This window comes from Xenopus tropicalis, chromosome 5, assembly GCF_000004195.4.
Source record: "Xenopus tropicalis strain Nigerian chromosome 5, UCB_Xtro_10.0, whole genome shotgun sequence".
In the NCBI taxonomy this organism is placed as follows: domain Eukaryota; kingdom Metazoa; phylum Chordata; class Amphibia; order Anura; family Pipidae; genus Xenopus; species Xenopus tropicalis.
The window spans coordinates 36,357,686-36,375,741 of record NC_030681.2 but is presented as its reverse complement, the minus strand read 5'-3'; the positions used below and the strand labels follow the sequence as shown (position 1 = coordinate 36,375,741).

The following is an 18,056-nucleotide window of genomic DNA, read 5'->3' as shown; positions in this document are numbered from 1 at the left end:
CCTTTCAGATGAAATGTCTAAAAACATTGAGTAATAACTTGGAGCATGCTGGCAAGAGTAGTCACTTGTGACTGTGTGTGAATCCCCCTCAGCAAGTCAATATTGTAATAAGCAGAACTGGTAACATCACTCCATTATTCAGAGAAGCCAACAGCGTGCTTGTCCCTTAGGCTGCAGCATTCATTAAGAAAAGCTTACTGGGCTGAAAGCTGGAAACAGATGATAACGGGATATGATTTTCATATTTAATGCATCCCTTGGAAGAGTATGTGTGCTGCAGATTGATAGAAGAATCAACTGCTACTTTACTGAGAGACTTTCTAGTTTGCCCTATAGCTACCGATGAAATCATTCAGCCAAGAAATTACCTTTCCCTCCTTTTACCTGCTTTATATATCTGCCAAGCAGGCAGTCAGGCTGCCAGTGAATGTTATTGTGCAGTTAAATGTTTGGTATTTAAGACTCTTATCAGAAAAGAAACAGAGGCCACACAGTTTTTTTTAGAGCAGGGGTAAGCTTTCATTTTGCTTTCTTTGGTATATTGGCCAGAATAAATCCAGAAGTTGCTTCCAGACTTTATTTTTTATTCTGCCCTTTCCCAATGCCGATTCTTAGAACTTATTATGCTGAAAAAATAATTTGCTTTCCATGCTGCTGTTTGTAAAGGGTCAGTTATTTAAATATTACTAATAAATAATAATGATGATGGGGATATTAAGTCCAGTTGGTGGCAACCCTATCACTCAGGAATTGTTTCAAAATATATAATTTAACTAACTATCAATTAAAGGAAGAATTTTACTATAAAATGGAGTTAAAGAGGCCCACACTAAACAACACAGGTTAAGAATTCTTGGCTTAGCTTTACTTTCCTAAGAAAATGATTGATCAAACAATAAATACGAGTACTGTATTCCTGTCAAATACATTTAAAGGGAATCTGTACCCCTAAGCATTGCAAGTCTGTATAGAAATAAATCACATGAATAGTCCATGGGTAAGAGGTGTTTCATATACACTTTTTTAAGAAAAGCCATTGGATTATGCCAACTACCATTTTAAGTGCTAAGCTCCACCTTCTGGCTTGTTTAAGGCACTCTGCTCATTGGCTGATGTACCTTAGAATGTGTGTGTGCCCTTGCACACATACATTCTAGGGTACATCAGCCAATGAATGGACAGAGCTGAGTCTTTTACGCCCACACTTCCTCATTCCAGTTAGAACCTGCATTATTTCCTGTCCGGTGATCAGTGCAGGAGCACACAGAACATCACGAAATGGTGACTCAAATGAAAAGATGTAAAAGAACATGTGCACCCAAGAATGCCAGTATCTGTATTTATGACAATATGTTTGATTCATGGGCAAAAGTAATGATTGCTGGAAACAGAACTTGGTTTTATGAAGGATCTGAAGAACAAACAACATTTACATTTTAGTTTTAATGATTAGAATATATATATATATATCCCTTATCCAGAAACCCATCTCCAACAGAGTCCATTTTAAGTAAATACTTGAAAACTGTAATAATAAAACAGTGTTGTGGTAACAACGCTGCATGAATCCATACTGGTGGCAAAACAATGCATTTGGATTTATTTAATGTTTAAATGATTTTTGGCAGACTTAATTATAAAAAAGATCCCAACTCTGGAAAACCCCAGGCCAAAAGCATTCAGGATGGTGGGCCCTATACATATATGGCGTCTACACTCAAGCTGCAAATCAATATTAGCATATAGTCTCTTCAATGGATCAGCATTCCCATTATAAGTGTTTAAAATATTTATTATGTCACTGTGTAGTCCACAGTTTTAAGTAGAAATATATAATGGTTTCTATACAGTAACTGAAGAAATATATATCTTTTGGGCTATATATATTTATATTTTGGGTGCTTCTTGTGAAAAGCAACACAGCTATAATGCGTTATTGACATACTGTCAGTAAGGAAAATGGACCAAATGCCACACACATAATAGTTCAATTCAACATATGCACAATGTACATGTATGTATACACATTGTGTATACACATATTATTGATTAAGTGTATCTAGTCTTTTTACTTAATCTCTCTTTAAATAATGGTAATGACATCATAAGTCAATGATGCATTGATTTGTTGACATTCAACCATTATTTGCAAATCATGTTGCTGACTCTGAATTAGCTTCCCAGAGAAAGATTGCTTATTAAAAAGCTATTCATAGAGTTATTTGAAACATGGGGTTCTGCCATAGTTATGTAAAAAAAAGGTATTCATCAGGGATAGTGCACCTACTGATTTAATAGAAACTGTATTGAACAGCCCCTTGTGATCCTTGTCAACTGCAAGTCCATTAACATCCTGTCATGTGATCAGTGCTCACTTCATTTATGTAAGTGGCACTTCAGTCGCTACTCCTTCTCCTGAACAATGCCACTTTGCACCATTTTACCAACCTATGACTAATTAAAACATGGCATAATATTTCATTCCAAAAATCCCCCCAAAACGTTTAATTTAAGTTTAATTAGGAAACAAGGTTGTTTTTCATGATTACACCTGTACCTTCTATATTTTCCAGATGCAGCTGAATTCACATCCGCCAGAAATTAACAAAGGCCCAAACATGTCAAGAAGCATGTATCATCCGGCAACAATCTTCATGGGCCGCCAAATGTCAGCCAGCTCAAGCATTGAACATTGCCTTACACAGAGGAAATCTCCCCAGCCCACAAAGAGCTTTTCAATTTCTGACCCACATTCAGTCAGACAGGCAGCAATAAACAGCAATGTGACAGACAGCTGTGTAGTACCAGCTAATAGTGATATTCAGTGCTTAAATAAGCCTGACAAAATAGATGGGAACACATCCTTCCAGATTAGTCAGAAAATGCCGGTCACATCCGTTGCATCCTCTGAGGATGGAAGAACACACCGTGTAGAGATCGACAAGAGTCAAAGTGGTAGGAAACATTTAGTTGAAAGCAAGCAATCTGCACAACTTAGCACACAGACTCTGGAAAGATTAAGTCCAGAGAACAGAGCAAGGGATTTACAGAATGACAGCCCAGGCAACAAGGTGGAAAAATCATTGATGTATGAAAGGCTGGTTCCTAATGAAGAGAGATTTACACACGCAAACCCCTCTGGAGCTTCACCTGATGCCTGTGATTACATAAATAACCAAACATCAGATAAACATAGCACCAGGGAAAATCTGTCAGGTACGACAACTTTTTTTTTTTTTTGTGGAATGTCTACAAACTGATTTTATTTCTACTATGATATGTTTCAATGTTAACCAGAAGCCAGTGATGTATTTAATTGAAATGCACCAGATGAACTCCTGTAGTTTTTATTTGGTAAAATTGTATTTGTTAGTCAGAAATATCTAGTTACTTCCTGCAGAATGACCACAATAATAGCCTTCCCTGCAAACTAAATGGTAAAAATGTCCCCCTGCATTAAAGGTGCAGTTTTTAGAAATGTTTCAACAACAAAAAAACAACAAATGACATGTTAAGTGTCTTTTAGAAAAGAGTCTTTAAGAAACATGTTTCTAATTGTGTAAAGGTGGCCATACACGCACCGATAGTATCGTACGAAACCTCATGAGGTCAGAAGGTCTATTGTAACCTTTATGAATTAATTATATGCTTTTTAAATGAGATGCATTAAGCGCATGTTTTTCTGTAAACAACATTTTTAGTTACTTAATAAGGTTTTTTAATAAGGCTTTTTTATTACAACTATGCCTTCAGGGCCTGTTTGCTGCAAGTGAGACCTTGAGTTGTTTGCCATTGAATCGCCCAAAATTGGGCATGAAATGTAGAATAAGCTTTATTGATAGTGACAGTGACTGACACACCCATTCTTTTTCCTCTGTCATTCTTATACTTGATCCAATCTCACACCTCTTCATCTTTCACTTTATTCAAATTTCTCTTTCTATATTTTGCATTGTTCCAATTTCTTACTTTTTTTTTACTTTAAAGGAACAGTAACACTAATAAATTAAAGAGTTTAAAAGTAATTAAAATATAATGTACTGTTGTCCTGCTCTGGTGCAACTGGTGTGTTTGCTACAGAACTGCTACTATAGTTTATATTTATAAGCTGCTGTGTATCCATGGGGGCAGCTATTCAAGCTGGAAAAAGGTACAGGTTACAAAGCAGATAACAGATAAGCTCTGTAGAATATAATTGGGTGTAATCGGTTATCTGCTGAGTAACCTGTGCCTTTTCTCCATTGAATGGCTGCCCCCATGACTCCACAGCAGCTTTGGTTATACAGGTATAGGACCCGTTATCCAGAATGCTCGGGACCAAGGGTATTCTGGATAACGGGTCTTTTTGTAATTTGGAGCTTCATACCTTAAGTGTACTAAAAAAATAATAAAATGTTAATTAAACACAATAGGATTATTTTGCATCCAGTAAGGATTTATTATATCTTAGTTGGGATTAAATACAAAGCACTGTTTTATTTTTACAGAGAAAATGGAAATCAATTTTAAAAAATCTGATTTATTTGATTAAAATGGAGTCTGTGGGAGACAGGCTTTCCGTAATTTGGAGCTTTCTGGATATCGGGTTTCCGGATAAGGGATCCCATACCTATATACACTATAGTAGGGTTTCAGAGGCAAACACGCCAGTTGCACCAGTGCAGGGTAACAGTACATTATATTGTAATTACTTTTATACACTTTAATTTTTTTGTGTTACTGTTCCTTTAAGGAATACTTCTTACTTTTTGACAGAAGACTTAACCAAATTTATATTTTAATAAGTGACCTATCTTACTGTTCAAGGAAGAAGTGTGGTAAAAGGTCTCTGTCCATTACTTTACTAATGTAACATTGCGACTTGGCCCATAATTTAGGTTGCCACATGGGACAAATATGCTCTTGTTTGGCAGCTTGTTAAACAAGCAGATCTTGTGTATGGCCAGCTTCAGACCATGCACCTTTTTCATCTGATAGTATTCCTGGCTGCCAGTATTATTAATGTATTTATACAGCTCTGTATATATAGGTGCCCTATGCATGCTGTAACAGAAAATTTGTTAATTCAACAATGATCATAATATCAAAGCTTTCACAACCAACAATCCATTCATATCTGCAAATAAGCAGACAACCATTGATTTATACACACAAAAACCTATATGCCCTTATCAATAATTATCTGTGTAACTGTGCATATAAAATGCATAAAAGCAAGCATGTTTTTTTGCATATGTTGATAGTTATGCATATAGTGTAATAGTGTAATATTTCTTCTTTCCCTAAATGCTGTTACATGTCTTTTATTATATATTTGTGCATAGTGTTTCAGTAGCAGCCTCCATACTGCTTGGCTTGACTTAGGCATCAAATACAGGTATCAGTAGCACAGTGCCATTTATTTATTTAGTAACTACAAGGTGAATTCTGTCATAGAATACATACATTACAGTGAATTACGTGACACATAACATCACTAAACACAAGTTAGGATGTATGAAATCACTGAGCACCATTTAGAAGGCTATATTTAATATAAACTTAAATTTACATTTTTTAATCTATCATATTTGTATTTTATAAGAAATAACATACTCCATCCTGTACAGTATGGGGTATATGTAGTTTCCTCAGAGTTCCTTTTCCTGAATAAAGGCCCTAAGGACCTAAATTCAAGACGTTATAAAGGTTTAATATTTGGTTATTAAAGTCAACAGCTATAATAGTATCCTATTGTCCTTAAGCCTATGACCCAAAGAAGTTTGGGTTTGAGAACCTCTGGTTTATGTCTTTTTTTTGTTTTTTGGGTTCTGGTGATGTCTTTAGGTGCTGTAAAATGAAATAATAGTGACTTTACTTTATTTTTTTACAGATACGATTGAAAGCCACCTTATCAATGAAGAAGAAGGCAATGAATGTCTCGACAGCAGCAGTGACCTTACAGTTTCTATTAGTGAATCAGAGGATGATTCCCATCCACCTGGTGAAGTCAGTGTAGAAGCCGAAAGGAATGATGGAAAAAACCCATATACAGCTTTATCCAAACAAGAGGCTTTTGTACTAAAGAATAATGAAAAAACACCTACCATACAGTACCTCCAAACAACAGAAGTAATTTCATGTGATGAGTCTTCTTCCTCCTCTACAATCAGTCAGTAAGTTTAACAAAGTCAATTTATCTTTTGCTTAAGGTTTGTGCCACGAGTAGTTTTTACACTAAGTTTTTAGAAATGAATATGGCTAGAAATGCCATATTTTATATACTGAACTTATTGAACCTGCCTAAACGTATAACAGTAATGATCCAGGCCTTCAAAGTTGTCACAGGGGATTACCCTATTGCAGTCTGTCAAAAGTGTCAGCAACACCATGCTCGCTGCGCTCTGCACTCATGCTGTTGAGAAGCTAAGCTTAGGGCAACTTTGGCAACCTTGGCAAATTGCGGCGCTGTGTATGCCATCCCACCGGGGATTTACATTCTAGCCGGTGGGATGGCATTGCGGGGAGATTAGTTGCCTGCGCCAACGGAGATTTGTCACGGCGCAATTAAGATGTAACTGATGTAACTATTAGCCCATCAAAATGTAGCATATTTTGTTACCTAAAGGGGCCGATTGACCTGATATACACCTAGAAACCTATATACACACACAGAAATTATGCTGACAAATATTTTAATTTAAAAAGAAAAAAATCAGTCTTTTCTTTCATTTCTTATTATATACCAGTAACAGGTATAGTTACTGGTATATAATAAAGGCACTATTCACTAAATGGTAGTGTGTAGGTAGTGTCCTTAATTGAAGGATCTGGGTTTTTGTAGATATCAAATTGTCTAATTCCAGGCAATGTTATTCTGTGGCTACTAAAGCAAATAAAGTGCCATCTTGTATAAAAAAAGGGCATTGACTCAAGGGATGAAAAGATAATATTGCCTCTTTATAGGTCCCTGGTAAGGCCTCACCTTGAGTATGCAGTGCAGTTTTGGGCCCTCAATCCTTAAGAAGGATATTAATGAGCTGGAGAGAGTGCAGAAACTGCAACTAAACTGGTAAAGGAGAAAGAAGATTTAAACTATGAGGTTAGACTGTCAGGGTTGCGGTTGTTTTCTCTGGAAAAAATGCGCTTGTGAGGGGAAATGATTACTCTGTACAAGTACATTAGAGGGGATTATAGGCAGATAGGGGGTGTTCTTTTTTCCCCATAAAAAGTATCAACGCACCTGAGCCCCTTCCCCCTTTAGATTAGAGGAACAGAGCTTTGTAGGGGGTTTTTCATGGTGAGAGCAGTGAGGTTGGAGAATGCCCTTCCAAGTGATGATGTAATGGCAGATTCTGTATATGCCTTTAAGAGGGGCCTGGATGAGTTCTTAAACAAGCATAGTATCAAAGGCTATTGTGATACTAAAATCTCCAGTTAGGGGCCCATTTATTAAACTACGAATTTTCGGCAATTAAAAGCACGATTGGAAAAAATTCAGAGTAACCACGATAATTTCTGATGTGCGAAAATTCTTTTCTTGATTGTACTTGATTTTCGTATCCAAATTATCGTAAACTGCGCAAAAACCTGACTTTGAAACTTCAATGCATGATTTTGGAAGCCTTCCATAGGTCTCAGCGACACTCTACAGCTGCAACCTGGCCAAAAGAAAGTCACGATACCAAAAAATTCAGAAATGGTCGTAGTCTTTGCAAAAAATATGACTTTTTTGTGGAAGTTAACGCAAACCACAAAAAAGTTGTATTATTTTAATGATGTTATCGTGGTCATGAAAAAAAGCTCAAAATTTTTTCTGAACAAAAAAAAATTGTGGTTTAATGAATGGGCCCCTTAGTGTTGATGTTGGTATATATAGTTTATGTATGTGAGTGTAAAGATAAGTCAGTATAGGTTGTATAGTATAAATGTCACATTTTACCTTTTCGTGTCTCCATGGAGCAGCCGTGGGGGGGAGGGGGGAGAGGTCGCTAATTATTTAAACTGTTCTAATTTGATACATTTGTTTATACATTTCTTTTTCTTATCTTATTTCTTTCTGTTGAGATTAACCCCCGAGATTCATTATAGCTGTAGTAAGAAACGAGAAATGGTTTGAAATATTGAAATGCTATTTATTGGAAACTGTTTTCCCATTTTGCTAATATGCAGGAATAGGGTAATTTATAGAGAACTATGGCACACTTCATCAGGAACTGGAACTGTGGACTGGTTTCTGTGTGTCTAAGTTATGTCTTGTAAGTCAATCACAGCCTTATTCCAGTATTTCTAAATTAGGATTGACTCTTGTCTGGTTTGAAACCAAATTGTCCATTTTTTTACGCTGGTAGTAAATAAAGATATACATACATACATACATAAAAGTTCAAAACTGCCTGGATGGCTTTCAGTGTTTTGAAACGCAGAAAACCTTTCCCCTATGTATTTACTTCTTACAATGCTGAAAATTGTAAAAACTGCATGCGTTTGCAAAGTTCAGTAAAATGTATATTCAACCTCCACTTTTAGGGCGATGACACATGAGGGGATTAGTCACTCCACAATTAATCTCCTTTAGTTTGTGCAATGAAGTGACAAAGCACTGTGCAATCTATTTATTAACAGTTACTGTATTCACAAATATTGGTTTGGGAAGTTGGATTGCACTTTACTAGCTTATTATTGATTGGCTATTATGTTCCTTTTTGTATCGTTATCCTATATTGAGTTTTTGTAATGAAATGATTTATGCATGAATTAATCATACTTTCCTACATTTTTTAATAGATATCACTTTAAAAATATAGTTTTATAGTTTCTATCCTGTCATTGCCCACACATTGAGAATTTGGTACAGATTCTCCTGTTAACTATTGTACACCTGCTCTGCCCGAATCTTCTGTTATGGAGACATAATAACCGTCTGGTTTTTCATATCATACACGTAGGGCAAAAAGGCCACACATGGAAAAATAGCTCTATTAACATTAAAAAACTGCAATCTTATCCAAGATCTTTTAATCCTTTGAAGAGATTTGATGTCAAGGACCAGAAGACATATTAATGTTCATTTTAAATAAAATAAAGGCAGATTCTATCATGTTTTAACAATGATTACAAATAAACGCAGTTTAAGAAATATGACTTCTTTATTACACTGCTTTTTCTTATTTTTATATGAAAGCTCAAAGAACAAGGAATCGCAAATATTTCAAGGCCTGTGCTGAAAGTGGAAAATACAGGTTTTCTTTCTTCGCCTGTGCTCCTTCACTTGGTCTGAAGAGGACCTACACAGATGTATTGTGCACTATAGAATGTAACAGATATAATTCAAGCTGTCAGCTTAATCAGACTGTTTCCAGGAAGCAACCTGTATAAGAGAAGAACCTCTTGTTTGCTGACCTCTGATCCCGTGCCTGCTGCAGATTGTCATAAATTCTGTTTTTTTTCTCTCTCCTGCTAGTGTCCCTTCCCTTCCCATCTATTTATCCTTGCTTTCCCTTCAAGTGGCACCCTGAAAGACCACCCAGACACGATCACAATGGAAAATGAGCTATCCAGCCAAATAAAGGTTTAGTGAAACTAGTTAAGAAAGCGAAGAAAAGCTGCGCTTAGCAGCAGATAGGTTATGTTCTTTAGCATAGCTTTGTCCATTGACTAAAGTCTACAACACAGACACTCTGTTGATGCACACGCAGCTGTTTTAAAACTTTGCACTTGTTCTGTTGCCTGATAATGACTTTATTAGTGCAAGCTCTTTAGTTTTCTTTTATATTTTATTAAGATATATAATTGTTTGAAGAAAAAAAAAATTCCAATTAAAAAAATTGTTGTTATAGATGGCTTCAAAACCTTCAAGACTTTTTTGTGGCTGGAAGGATATCTGATTCTTGTAGTGCTTACTTTAAACCCTATACAAAGCTGGCAGTCTGGAAGTGAAGCCTGAATGCCTATTTACAACGCTGTAAAAAGGATTAACAGATATCTATTGTCGTGATGTTTAAATCTTAATTTGCATTATTAAACAACTGAAGCCTCCACAAAATCCTCATTTGTCCACCACAACAAGTGGATGTATGTGCCTGCAGGTGGTCTCTAGATCTGATCCCACACCAAAGCCATAACCTTGCAGAGTTGTGACACTACACTAACCAATTGTTTCTTTCTCCCAGGGCCTTGCTAGATATCGCTATAATTGCTCTATCATTCTTACAAATTATGATTAGCTGGTAATCTTTTACACTCATGGCACATGTAACATTTTCTCCACCTGCCGAAATAAGCTTTTGGAGAAAAGCTGTGCTGCCTGAAATTGACAATTGAATGGCAGATTTGGTCCTGACAACACAAATTACAGATGCCTGTCTGTCTGGTTAGGGGGCAATTTAGGCCAGTTCCAGGACTGTAGTATCCGGCTGTAAGTGAAGGTTACATTTCTAATTAATGTTGTCAAGTCTGGGTTATCACACCGTCAAGCTGTGGAACCCTCAGGGAAGACTGGTATAGGGTAAGGTCCAAGACATCCAAAGCTGTGGCATATCAGTGTGGGAGACAGAGTTGGGCAGCCATGGTAGCATTCTTTAGGATCATGAAATTGAAAGAATCCACAATGGCAGCAATATCCCTTCCCAGGATTCTGAACTGTGATGAGTCCTGTGGTGGTGAAATTTAGCCAGCATGGTTTGGTTCTGGGATTGGTGCAAGATCAAGTGCATATTTTTTCCATAGGATGATGATGAACCAGCTGCTTAGCCCTTCCTACAGGAGATCAAACATATTGTCCCCCACTTTTCGAGAGCCTTTTTCTGGCTGTTTGTCATACATTATGTGGTATTTTGCCCAGATAGTTTGGTCATTTGTTCTCTCCCTTCCATCATTGCAAAGGCACTATCCAATTTCCACATTATTCAGGAAGTAGTATTGCTGGGGTTTTTTCCTTATCTTAAATTTAATGGGAAAAAATCTTTGATTTAGTCTGTGCCTTGCGCATTTATTTTTATCATTCCTTCAGGTCCTTGCAAGGTTTCCATTTTCATGGAAGATGCAATTGGGGTCTAAACAGCATCTATTTATTTTTTTACAGAAATCAGGAGACAATCTCCTTAATGCCTATGCAGCCTTTTTTACTGCTCCAAGGGCCCTCTCAGCTACTTTTGTATGTTGGCAGTGGAGCTCCAAATCATTGGGGACTTTTTACATTCCACCTTAGGGAAAGCCTAAGCAAGCAAAAATACACTTAGGAAGCCATCTGACACAAATGACCCACCAAAGCCAATTTTTGACTGCCCAAAAAGCCCCTATAGGCCATGTGGAATAACCTTAAGGACAGAAAGAAGTATAATGACATTAAGCCTCCAAGAAGGTAATGTCCTTAAGGTTATTCCACACGGCCTATAGAGGCTTTTTGGGCAGTCAAAAATTGGCTTTGGTGGGTCACTTGTGTCAGATGGCTTCCTAAGTGTATTTTTGCTTGCTTAGGCTTTCCCTAAGGTGGAATGTAAAAAGTCCCCAATGATTTGGAGCTCCACTGCCAACATACAAAAGTGGCTGAGAGGGCCCTTGGAGCAGTAAAAAAGGCTGCATAAGCATTAAAGGAACAGTAACACCAAAAAATGAAAGTGTATAAAAATAATTAATATATTATGTACTATTGCCCTGCACTGGTAAAAGTTGTGTGTTAGCTTCATAAACACTACTATAGTTTATATAAATACCCTGCTGTGTAGCCATGGGGGCAGCCATTTAAATTGAAAAAAGGAGAAAAGGCACAGGTTACTAAGCAGATAACAGATAAGTAGCAGATTCCCATTGTATTCTACACAGTTTATCTGTTATCATCTTATGTAACCTGTGCCTTTTCTCCTTTTTTCAATTTAAATGGCTGCCCCCATGGCTACACAACAGCTATTTCTATTAACTACAGTAGTCTTTCTGAAGCAAACACACAACTTTTACCAGTGCAGGGCAACAGTACATTATATTTTAATTATTTTAAAACATTTTCATTTTTAGTGTTACTGTTCCTTTAAGGAGATTGTCTCCTGATTTCTGTAAAAAAATAAATAGATGCTGTTTAGACCCCAATTGCATCTTCCATGAAAATGGAAACCCAGAAGTGAAAATAACAAAACTTCCTAGGATTCCTGTTGTTATGCATCCAAAAGTTCAGATCTTAAGTGCCAATGTGGTGCATGTGGACCCACTTCCCTGGTTTTCTATATGCTGCTTAGGAAAATCTGTGCTGATACCAGCCTGTGGTTGGAATCTCATAAGTTGCCTCACTGGCTATGCTGTAAACCCCAGTGGATAAGCTTCAATAAAAAGGATATTTATTGAAAATGATAAATTTGGAAGCAACATTTGGATTCTTCCCCTGAGTACATGCTATTTTGAACTGTATAAGTATAGCTTGATATATATTGTTTTAATTTAAATAAAATACAAATATACCACATATAATCATTGAGAATGGAAAATCTCCGTGTAGGTAAGGATTAGTGATGCTTTTTGACTGAACGGAGCCACATTCAATGGTACCCAGATTAGAAAGTTGAATTCCACTGTACCAGTACCATGTTAGAGTAAGGTTTTGCATAATACTATTATCTTTCATCCACATTCAGAGGAACTTTACTCAATAATCCAGTGAGGTTTTAACATTTTGATTGTATCTGGTTTGTTCCCTTTTGCAGTTTAAATTTTTTTTGTTTTTTTTTTACTTTAAACTGAAAAATATCCTACTTTTCTTTAGGAATAACTTGACTGATGAAGGATTTTTCCATTTGCTTCAGTCAGTAGAGAGAATGGTGCTGCAAAGGAAACATGGCTGTATGGAACTTTACCAAAGAGCAGGTGTAAGCCACAAAAAACGTGTACATCTCATAAGGCAAGATTTTGGATTTAGTTATTTGAATGTGTATATTGTTGTTCTGCAGACCTGGTGGCATTTTATTGCTTTACTTTGACCCCTTGAACAGAAAAAATGTATATTGTTATATCTCCATATATGTTTATATCTTATATATCTTATATACACAGACATGTTCTGCAGTGTTGTGCAATGGCTTTGGGGGAGCAGTAGCAAAAGCAGCTACAAGCAGTAGACCATGTTTACACAAAGCAACATATAATATCCCAAAGCACTCCCACCCTGCACAGGAAAAAAGACCTGTATTTCTCTTTTATGAGGGGAGGTACTATATTTATGTTTATAAATAAAAAGGAATTTAATTTTATCATGGTTGTATAAAATTTAAATTCAAGTCTGCTGCAGGCAGCTTAATATATTCTAGAATAAAGTCAAATGATAGAATAGCATAGCAACATGGGTCCATTATTTTCAGGCTGTATTGCTTTAATGTACATATATAATGTATACTGTAAATACATCAACTATTTATAAAATTATTATGACTCTGGACTCTTCATGATGTGACACACATATGACAAATAATTTTAGGGCAGTGGTTTGTAGCTATAGCAGTGACTGCAGCACAATCATTATGCTTCTATTCGCACTTCTTGCAGCCTTCTATGCATATTTGTGATTGTAGGACAGGACAGCAAATTCACTTGCAAAAGTAGTAGTGTACTGCCTGATCAGTGTTAAAAATCGGTTCTTTAAAAGATTTACAGGTATGGGACCTGGGACGTTATCCAGAATGCTTGGGACCTGGGGTTTTCCGGATAAGGGGTCTTTCCGTAATTCAGATCTCCTACCTTAAATCTGCTAAAAAAAAAATGTATTAAATGGTAATTAAATCCAATGTTTTGGTTTGAATAGGGATAAATGATATCTTAGTTGGGATCAAGTACAAGATACTGTTTTATTACAGAGATTAAGCAAACCATTTTTAAAAATGTGAATTATTTGAATAAAATGGAGTCTATGGGAGATGGCCTTTCTGGATAACTGGTTTCTGGATAAGGGGTCTGAGGGGTACAGTGAAGGTTTTAATTATGCGTCACCAGTTACTTTTGTACATAATTTTTTTCAAGTTTATAAGAAAATATTTTGGAACCTGCCACGCTGTTTGCCTTGCTGAGTTAGAATTCATTATACATATGTGTTAAAAATAATAATTAATCACAAGCTCCCATGAGAAGTACCTTGAGCATCCCTTTGTTTCACTAATATTTTGCACTTGCTTAAATTATTAGGTGGTTCAATTTATCAGCAGTAAACCCCCTTTATAAGGGGCAATGAATAGGGCTTGAATAGGGCTTGCGATGAATATACACTTTCCTATTGTTCTAATTACAAACAAAATATGATTTTTGTTATTTCTTAAGTTAAACAGAGCAAACTGAATCTGTACCTACTCTGTGTTTGGTCCTTGGGTGGGAGATACCAGTTTACAAGTCCATTATGCAGGGGAATAATATAAACTATGATAATTTAATTATCCACATTGAACATGAAGTAGCTTCTGTTTCCACATTTGCCCTATTTAGTTTAAGAAATAACAAAAAAACATTAAAAAAACATAATTAAAACAACAGGCAAAATATATGTTCATCACAAGCCCTATTTATGAAACCATGTTGAAAAGGGAGTATATTGCCCCTTAAAGACCCTTTGCCTAGACACGTATAAGCTTCTTGGTGATGAATACCTTTAATATGTATTACAGTGTTTGCAACCAGATGAGAGAGTTGACGGTTAAAGATCTTGAGGCCTGCTGTGCACTTGTACTGTGCAAGGTCCAGGAACTGCTGAAGAGCACATTGGCTGGATACTTACATGAAGGAACTACTGACACTCACAGTACAGAAGCAAGTAAAGAGAGGTATCTTTACCCATTTTATTGCTGCTGCTGCATTGCAAGTAGAGAGCTATGGTCAGGCCCACAACCTTAATTTGGCAAAAGTTAATTTTGGTTAAAACTCATTGCACCTGATTCTATAGCTCTGTGCATTAGTGATAATTCATTTATTAACATGTTTTTGTTGGATCACTGCGCATCTTTCACGTTTCCATATTGATGATGCTGCCGAACCTTCATATATGGAATTGCATGAAGATTATATATCAATATAGTGGCTACTTGCCCACTGGTAAATAATGCCTAAACTGGTCAGCCAGGCAGCGGTAATTGTGGCTGTGGTAAAAGGCTCACTTGAGGCCTTGGCCAAACTACCCTATTGGGAAACAACTTTGCATTTAAAACACTACAACCCATATAGAGACAGTAGTAGAAAATTTCCAGAAAGCTCGAAAAATGGCACATGAAAACCACCTGGAATGGTCTAAAAGTACTCCCCTGTGGGAAAACAAGTTTCTTCCCCACTTTAGTCTGGTATCAGAAATCAGTACTTGACAGCTGGTGGGGTGAAAACATTAGCAGATTTAACTTTGAATGGGGACTGTAAGACGTTTCAGGATTTAAGGCTAGAATACCAGCTCCCCCCTAGAATTTTGTTTTGCTACCTGCAGTGGCAGCACATGTTCCGATCCCAGTTTTCACCGCTTCAACTTACAGAAACAGCCCTAGAACTTTATCCATACCTCCCAACATTTGAAAAATGAAAAGAGGGACAAAAAGAAATTTTTTGACCACGCCCACCTTTGTGGCCACGCCCCAATTAACACACCCCATTTTTTTCTAAAAATACTCCCAAGTATATAGTTTAAATAATGAGATCAGATGCAAATGTGCTATACCCTCATACTGTATTATCTAAGGAAAACAATATAGCAACTCCTACATATAAAAAGTGAGTTATAACTATGTACCAGATTTGCCCCCCATACACAGTGCCCCCAATGGCCCAATAGACAGTACCCCCCATACACAGTACCGCAATACACAGTGCCCTTCTTACACAGTGCCCCCCCATTCACAGTACCCTTCATACTCAGTGCCCTTCATACAAAGTGCCCCCCAATACACAGTACCCTTCATACACAGTGCCCTTCATACAAAGTGCCCCCCAATACACAGTACCCTTCATACAGCGCCCCCCAATACACAGTGCCCCCCAATACACAGTACCCTTCATACAGTGCCCCCCAATACACAGTACCCTTCATACAGCGCCCCCCAATACACAGTGCCCTTCATACACAGTACCAATACAGAGTGCCCCCCAATACACAGTGCCCCAATACACAGTGCCCCCAATACACAGTGCCCCCCAATACACAGTACCACCCATACACAGAGCCCCCCATACAGTGCCCTTCATACACAGTACCAATACACAGTGCCCCCAATACACTGTGCCCCCCAATACACAGTACCCTTCATACAGTGCCCCCCAATACACAGCGCCCCCCCAATACACAGTACCCTTCATACAGCGCCCCCCAATACACAGTGCCCTTCATACACAGGACCAATACACAGTGCCCCCAATACACAGTGCCCCCCAATACACAGTGCCCCCAATACACAGTGCCCCCAATACACAGAGCCCCCCCATACACAGTACCCTTCATACACAGAGCTCCCCCCAATACACAGAGCCCCCCATACACAGTACCCTTCATACACAGAGCTCCCCCAATACACAGAGCCCCCCCATACACAGTACCCTTCATACACAGAGCTCCCCCAATACACAGAGCCCCCCCCCCAATACACAGAGCTCCCCCCCAATACATGCTCCTACTGCTTCTTCGCTTCCTCTCCTTATGCGGCTCCATGTGCGGCGGTGCCAGACCCTTTTATAAGGTTGCGCCGCGTGACGTCAGTACGCACGGGGCGCAACCTTATAAAAGGGCCTGGCACCGCCGGAGAAGCCGCCACATAAGGAGAGAAGCCGCGCATGGAGTAGGAGCGCTCAGCTTCAGCAGGTGCATCCTGCTATCGCGGATCGTTCCATGAATGTTACAGAAATGCGGGACATTCATGGAACGATCCGGGACAGCGGGATGCACTATAAAAAGCGGGACTGTCCCGCCCAAAGCAGGACAGTTGGGGGGTATGCTTTATCTACATAGAGTAGACTTAACTCCATCAAAGTCCATTAAGTTCAACCCCTCCAACTGAACTCCAGTACACACAGTGAGAGCCGCACACACAGGGACTTTGCAAAAAGATAAAGTATTTATTGAAAAAGATCAGACGTTTTAAGCACTAACGGTGTCTGTTTTGTGAACAAACCAAAGAGCTACTGGCTAAGAAGCTGATGCACTACCCTATTGGCCATTTAAGTCTGTCATTGTCAACATGAATGAGGATACTGTTCAAGTTTGAGTCTAAATCTATAACTAAGCCTATGTCATTGTGGCTTTTTATTTTATTTATTAATGAAACTACAAACATTCCTTAAAACTAAAGACAAAGGTTAAGGTTATAACAGTTGGACTTCAGCTAAACTTCAGACTAGTAAAACAACTACACACTGGGCTGTATCCTTACAGAAGAGAAGTACTTAATTATGACTTTTATCTGTGAAAAGGATATTGTAACATATTGTATTACAATTTGAATTTATTAGGGGTCAAAGTGGGTACATTTTTGCCAAAAATGCTTTAGACTCCACAGTTCTGTTATATTGTTGAGCAAGCTTTTGTCCTTTTTTACCACCCTCTCCGCCTTCATAGCTGCCTAATCCAAAAACATACATTTTTTAGCTGTATTAACTAGATGTGTTCTATTTTTGTCGAACAGGTCAGTGTCAAGATTACTGCAGGAAAGACTGCTTGATCATGTTGCATTCCTAAATAAGCATCATGTTTTGAATGAAAATATTCTACCTGAATGTTTTACCTCCCTGATCATGTTAAATGATGGACAAAACAGTTGCCAGGTTAGAACTTTACTTAATAATGATTGTTGGTGTCAGTCTTCCATTTTACTTGAAGTAGGTTGTAAGCACCAGTAAACAACACCACTTCAGATTCCTGCTTTTTCTAGCTGCATCCATACCTTCCAGTGGTTATACACTTCACATTTTCATCATTTGGCTTTCACTGTCTGATACATTCTCTGTGGTGTGAGTTCTCTGTTCCCCTATGATACCTGTTCAGTGATTCACTCTGCCCCATTTTCCCATACCTTTCTGCATCTTTTATTGTTTCTCAATTTATGACAAGTATCCACTAATTTGATATGTTTTATCTGACCTCT

At 37.7% G+C, this 18,056-nt stretch overlaps 1 protein-coding gene across 3 annotated transcripts in view; it reads left to right on the top strand.

The window, feature by feature from the left end:
• kiz (kizuna centrosomal protein) overlaps positions 1 to 18,056 on the top strand; it is a 56,764-nt gene that overhangs the window by 6,177 nt on the left and 32,531 nt on the right. For all 3 annotated transcript variants that reach the window (XM_002939435.4, XM_002939434.5, XM_012963824.2), the window contains 5 exons: positions 2,574 to 3,216; positions 5,873 to 6,155; positions 12,731 to 12,865; positions 14,613 to 14,768; positions 17,598 to 17,736. In XM_002939435.4, the coding sequence (XP_002939481.1) occupies positions 2,574 to 3,216; positions 5,873 to 6,155; positions 12,731 to 12,865; positions 14,613 to 14,768; positions 17,598 to 17,736 (1,356 nt within the window). The remainder of the gene's footprint in view (positions 1 to 2,573; positions 3,217 to 5,872; positions 6,156 to 12,730; positions 12,866 to 14,612; positions 14,769 to 17,597; positions 17,737 to 18,056) is intronic.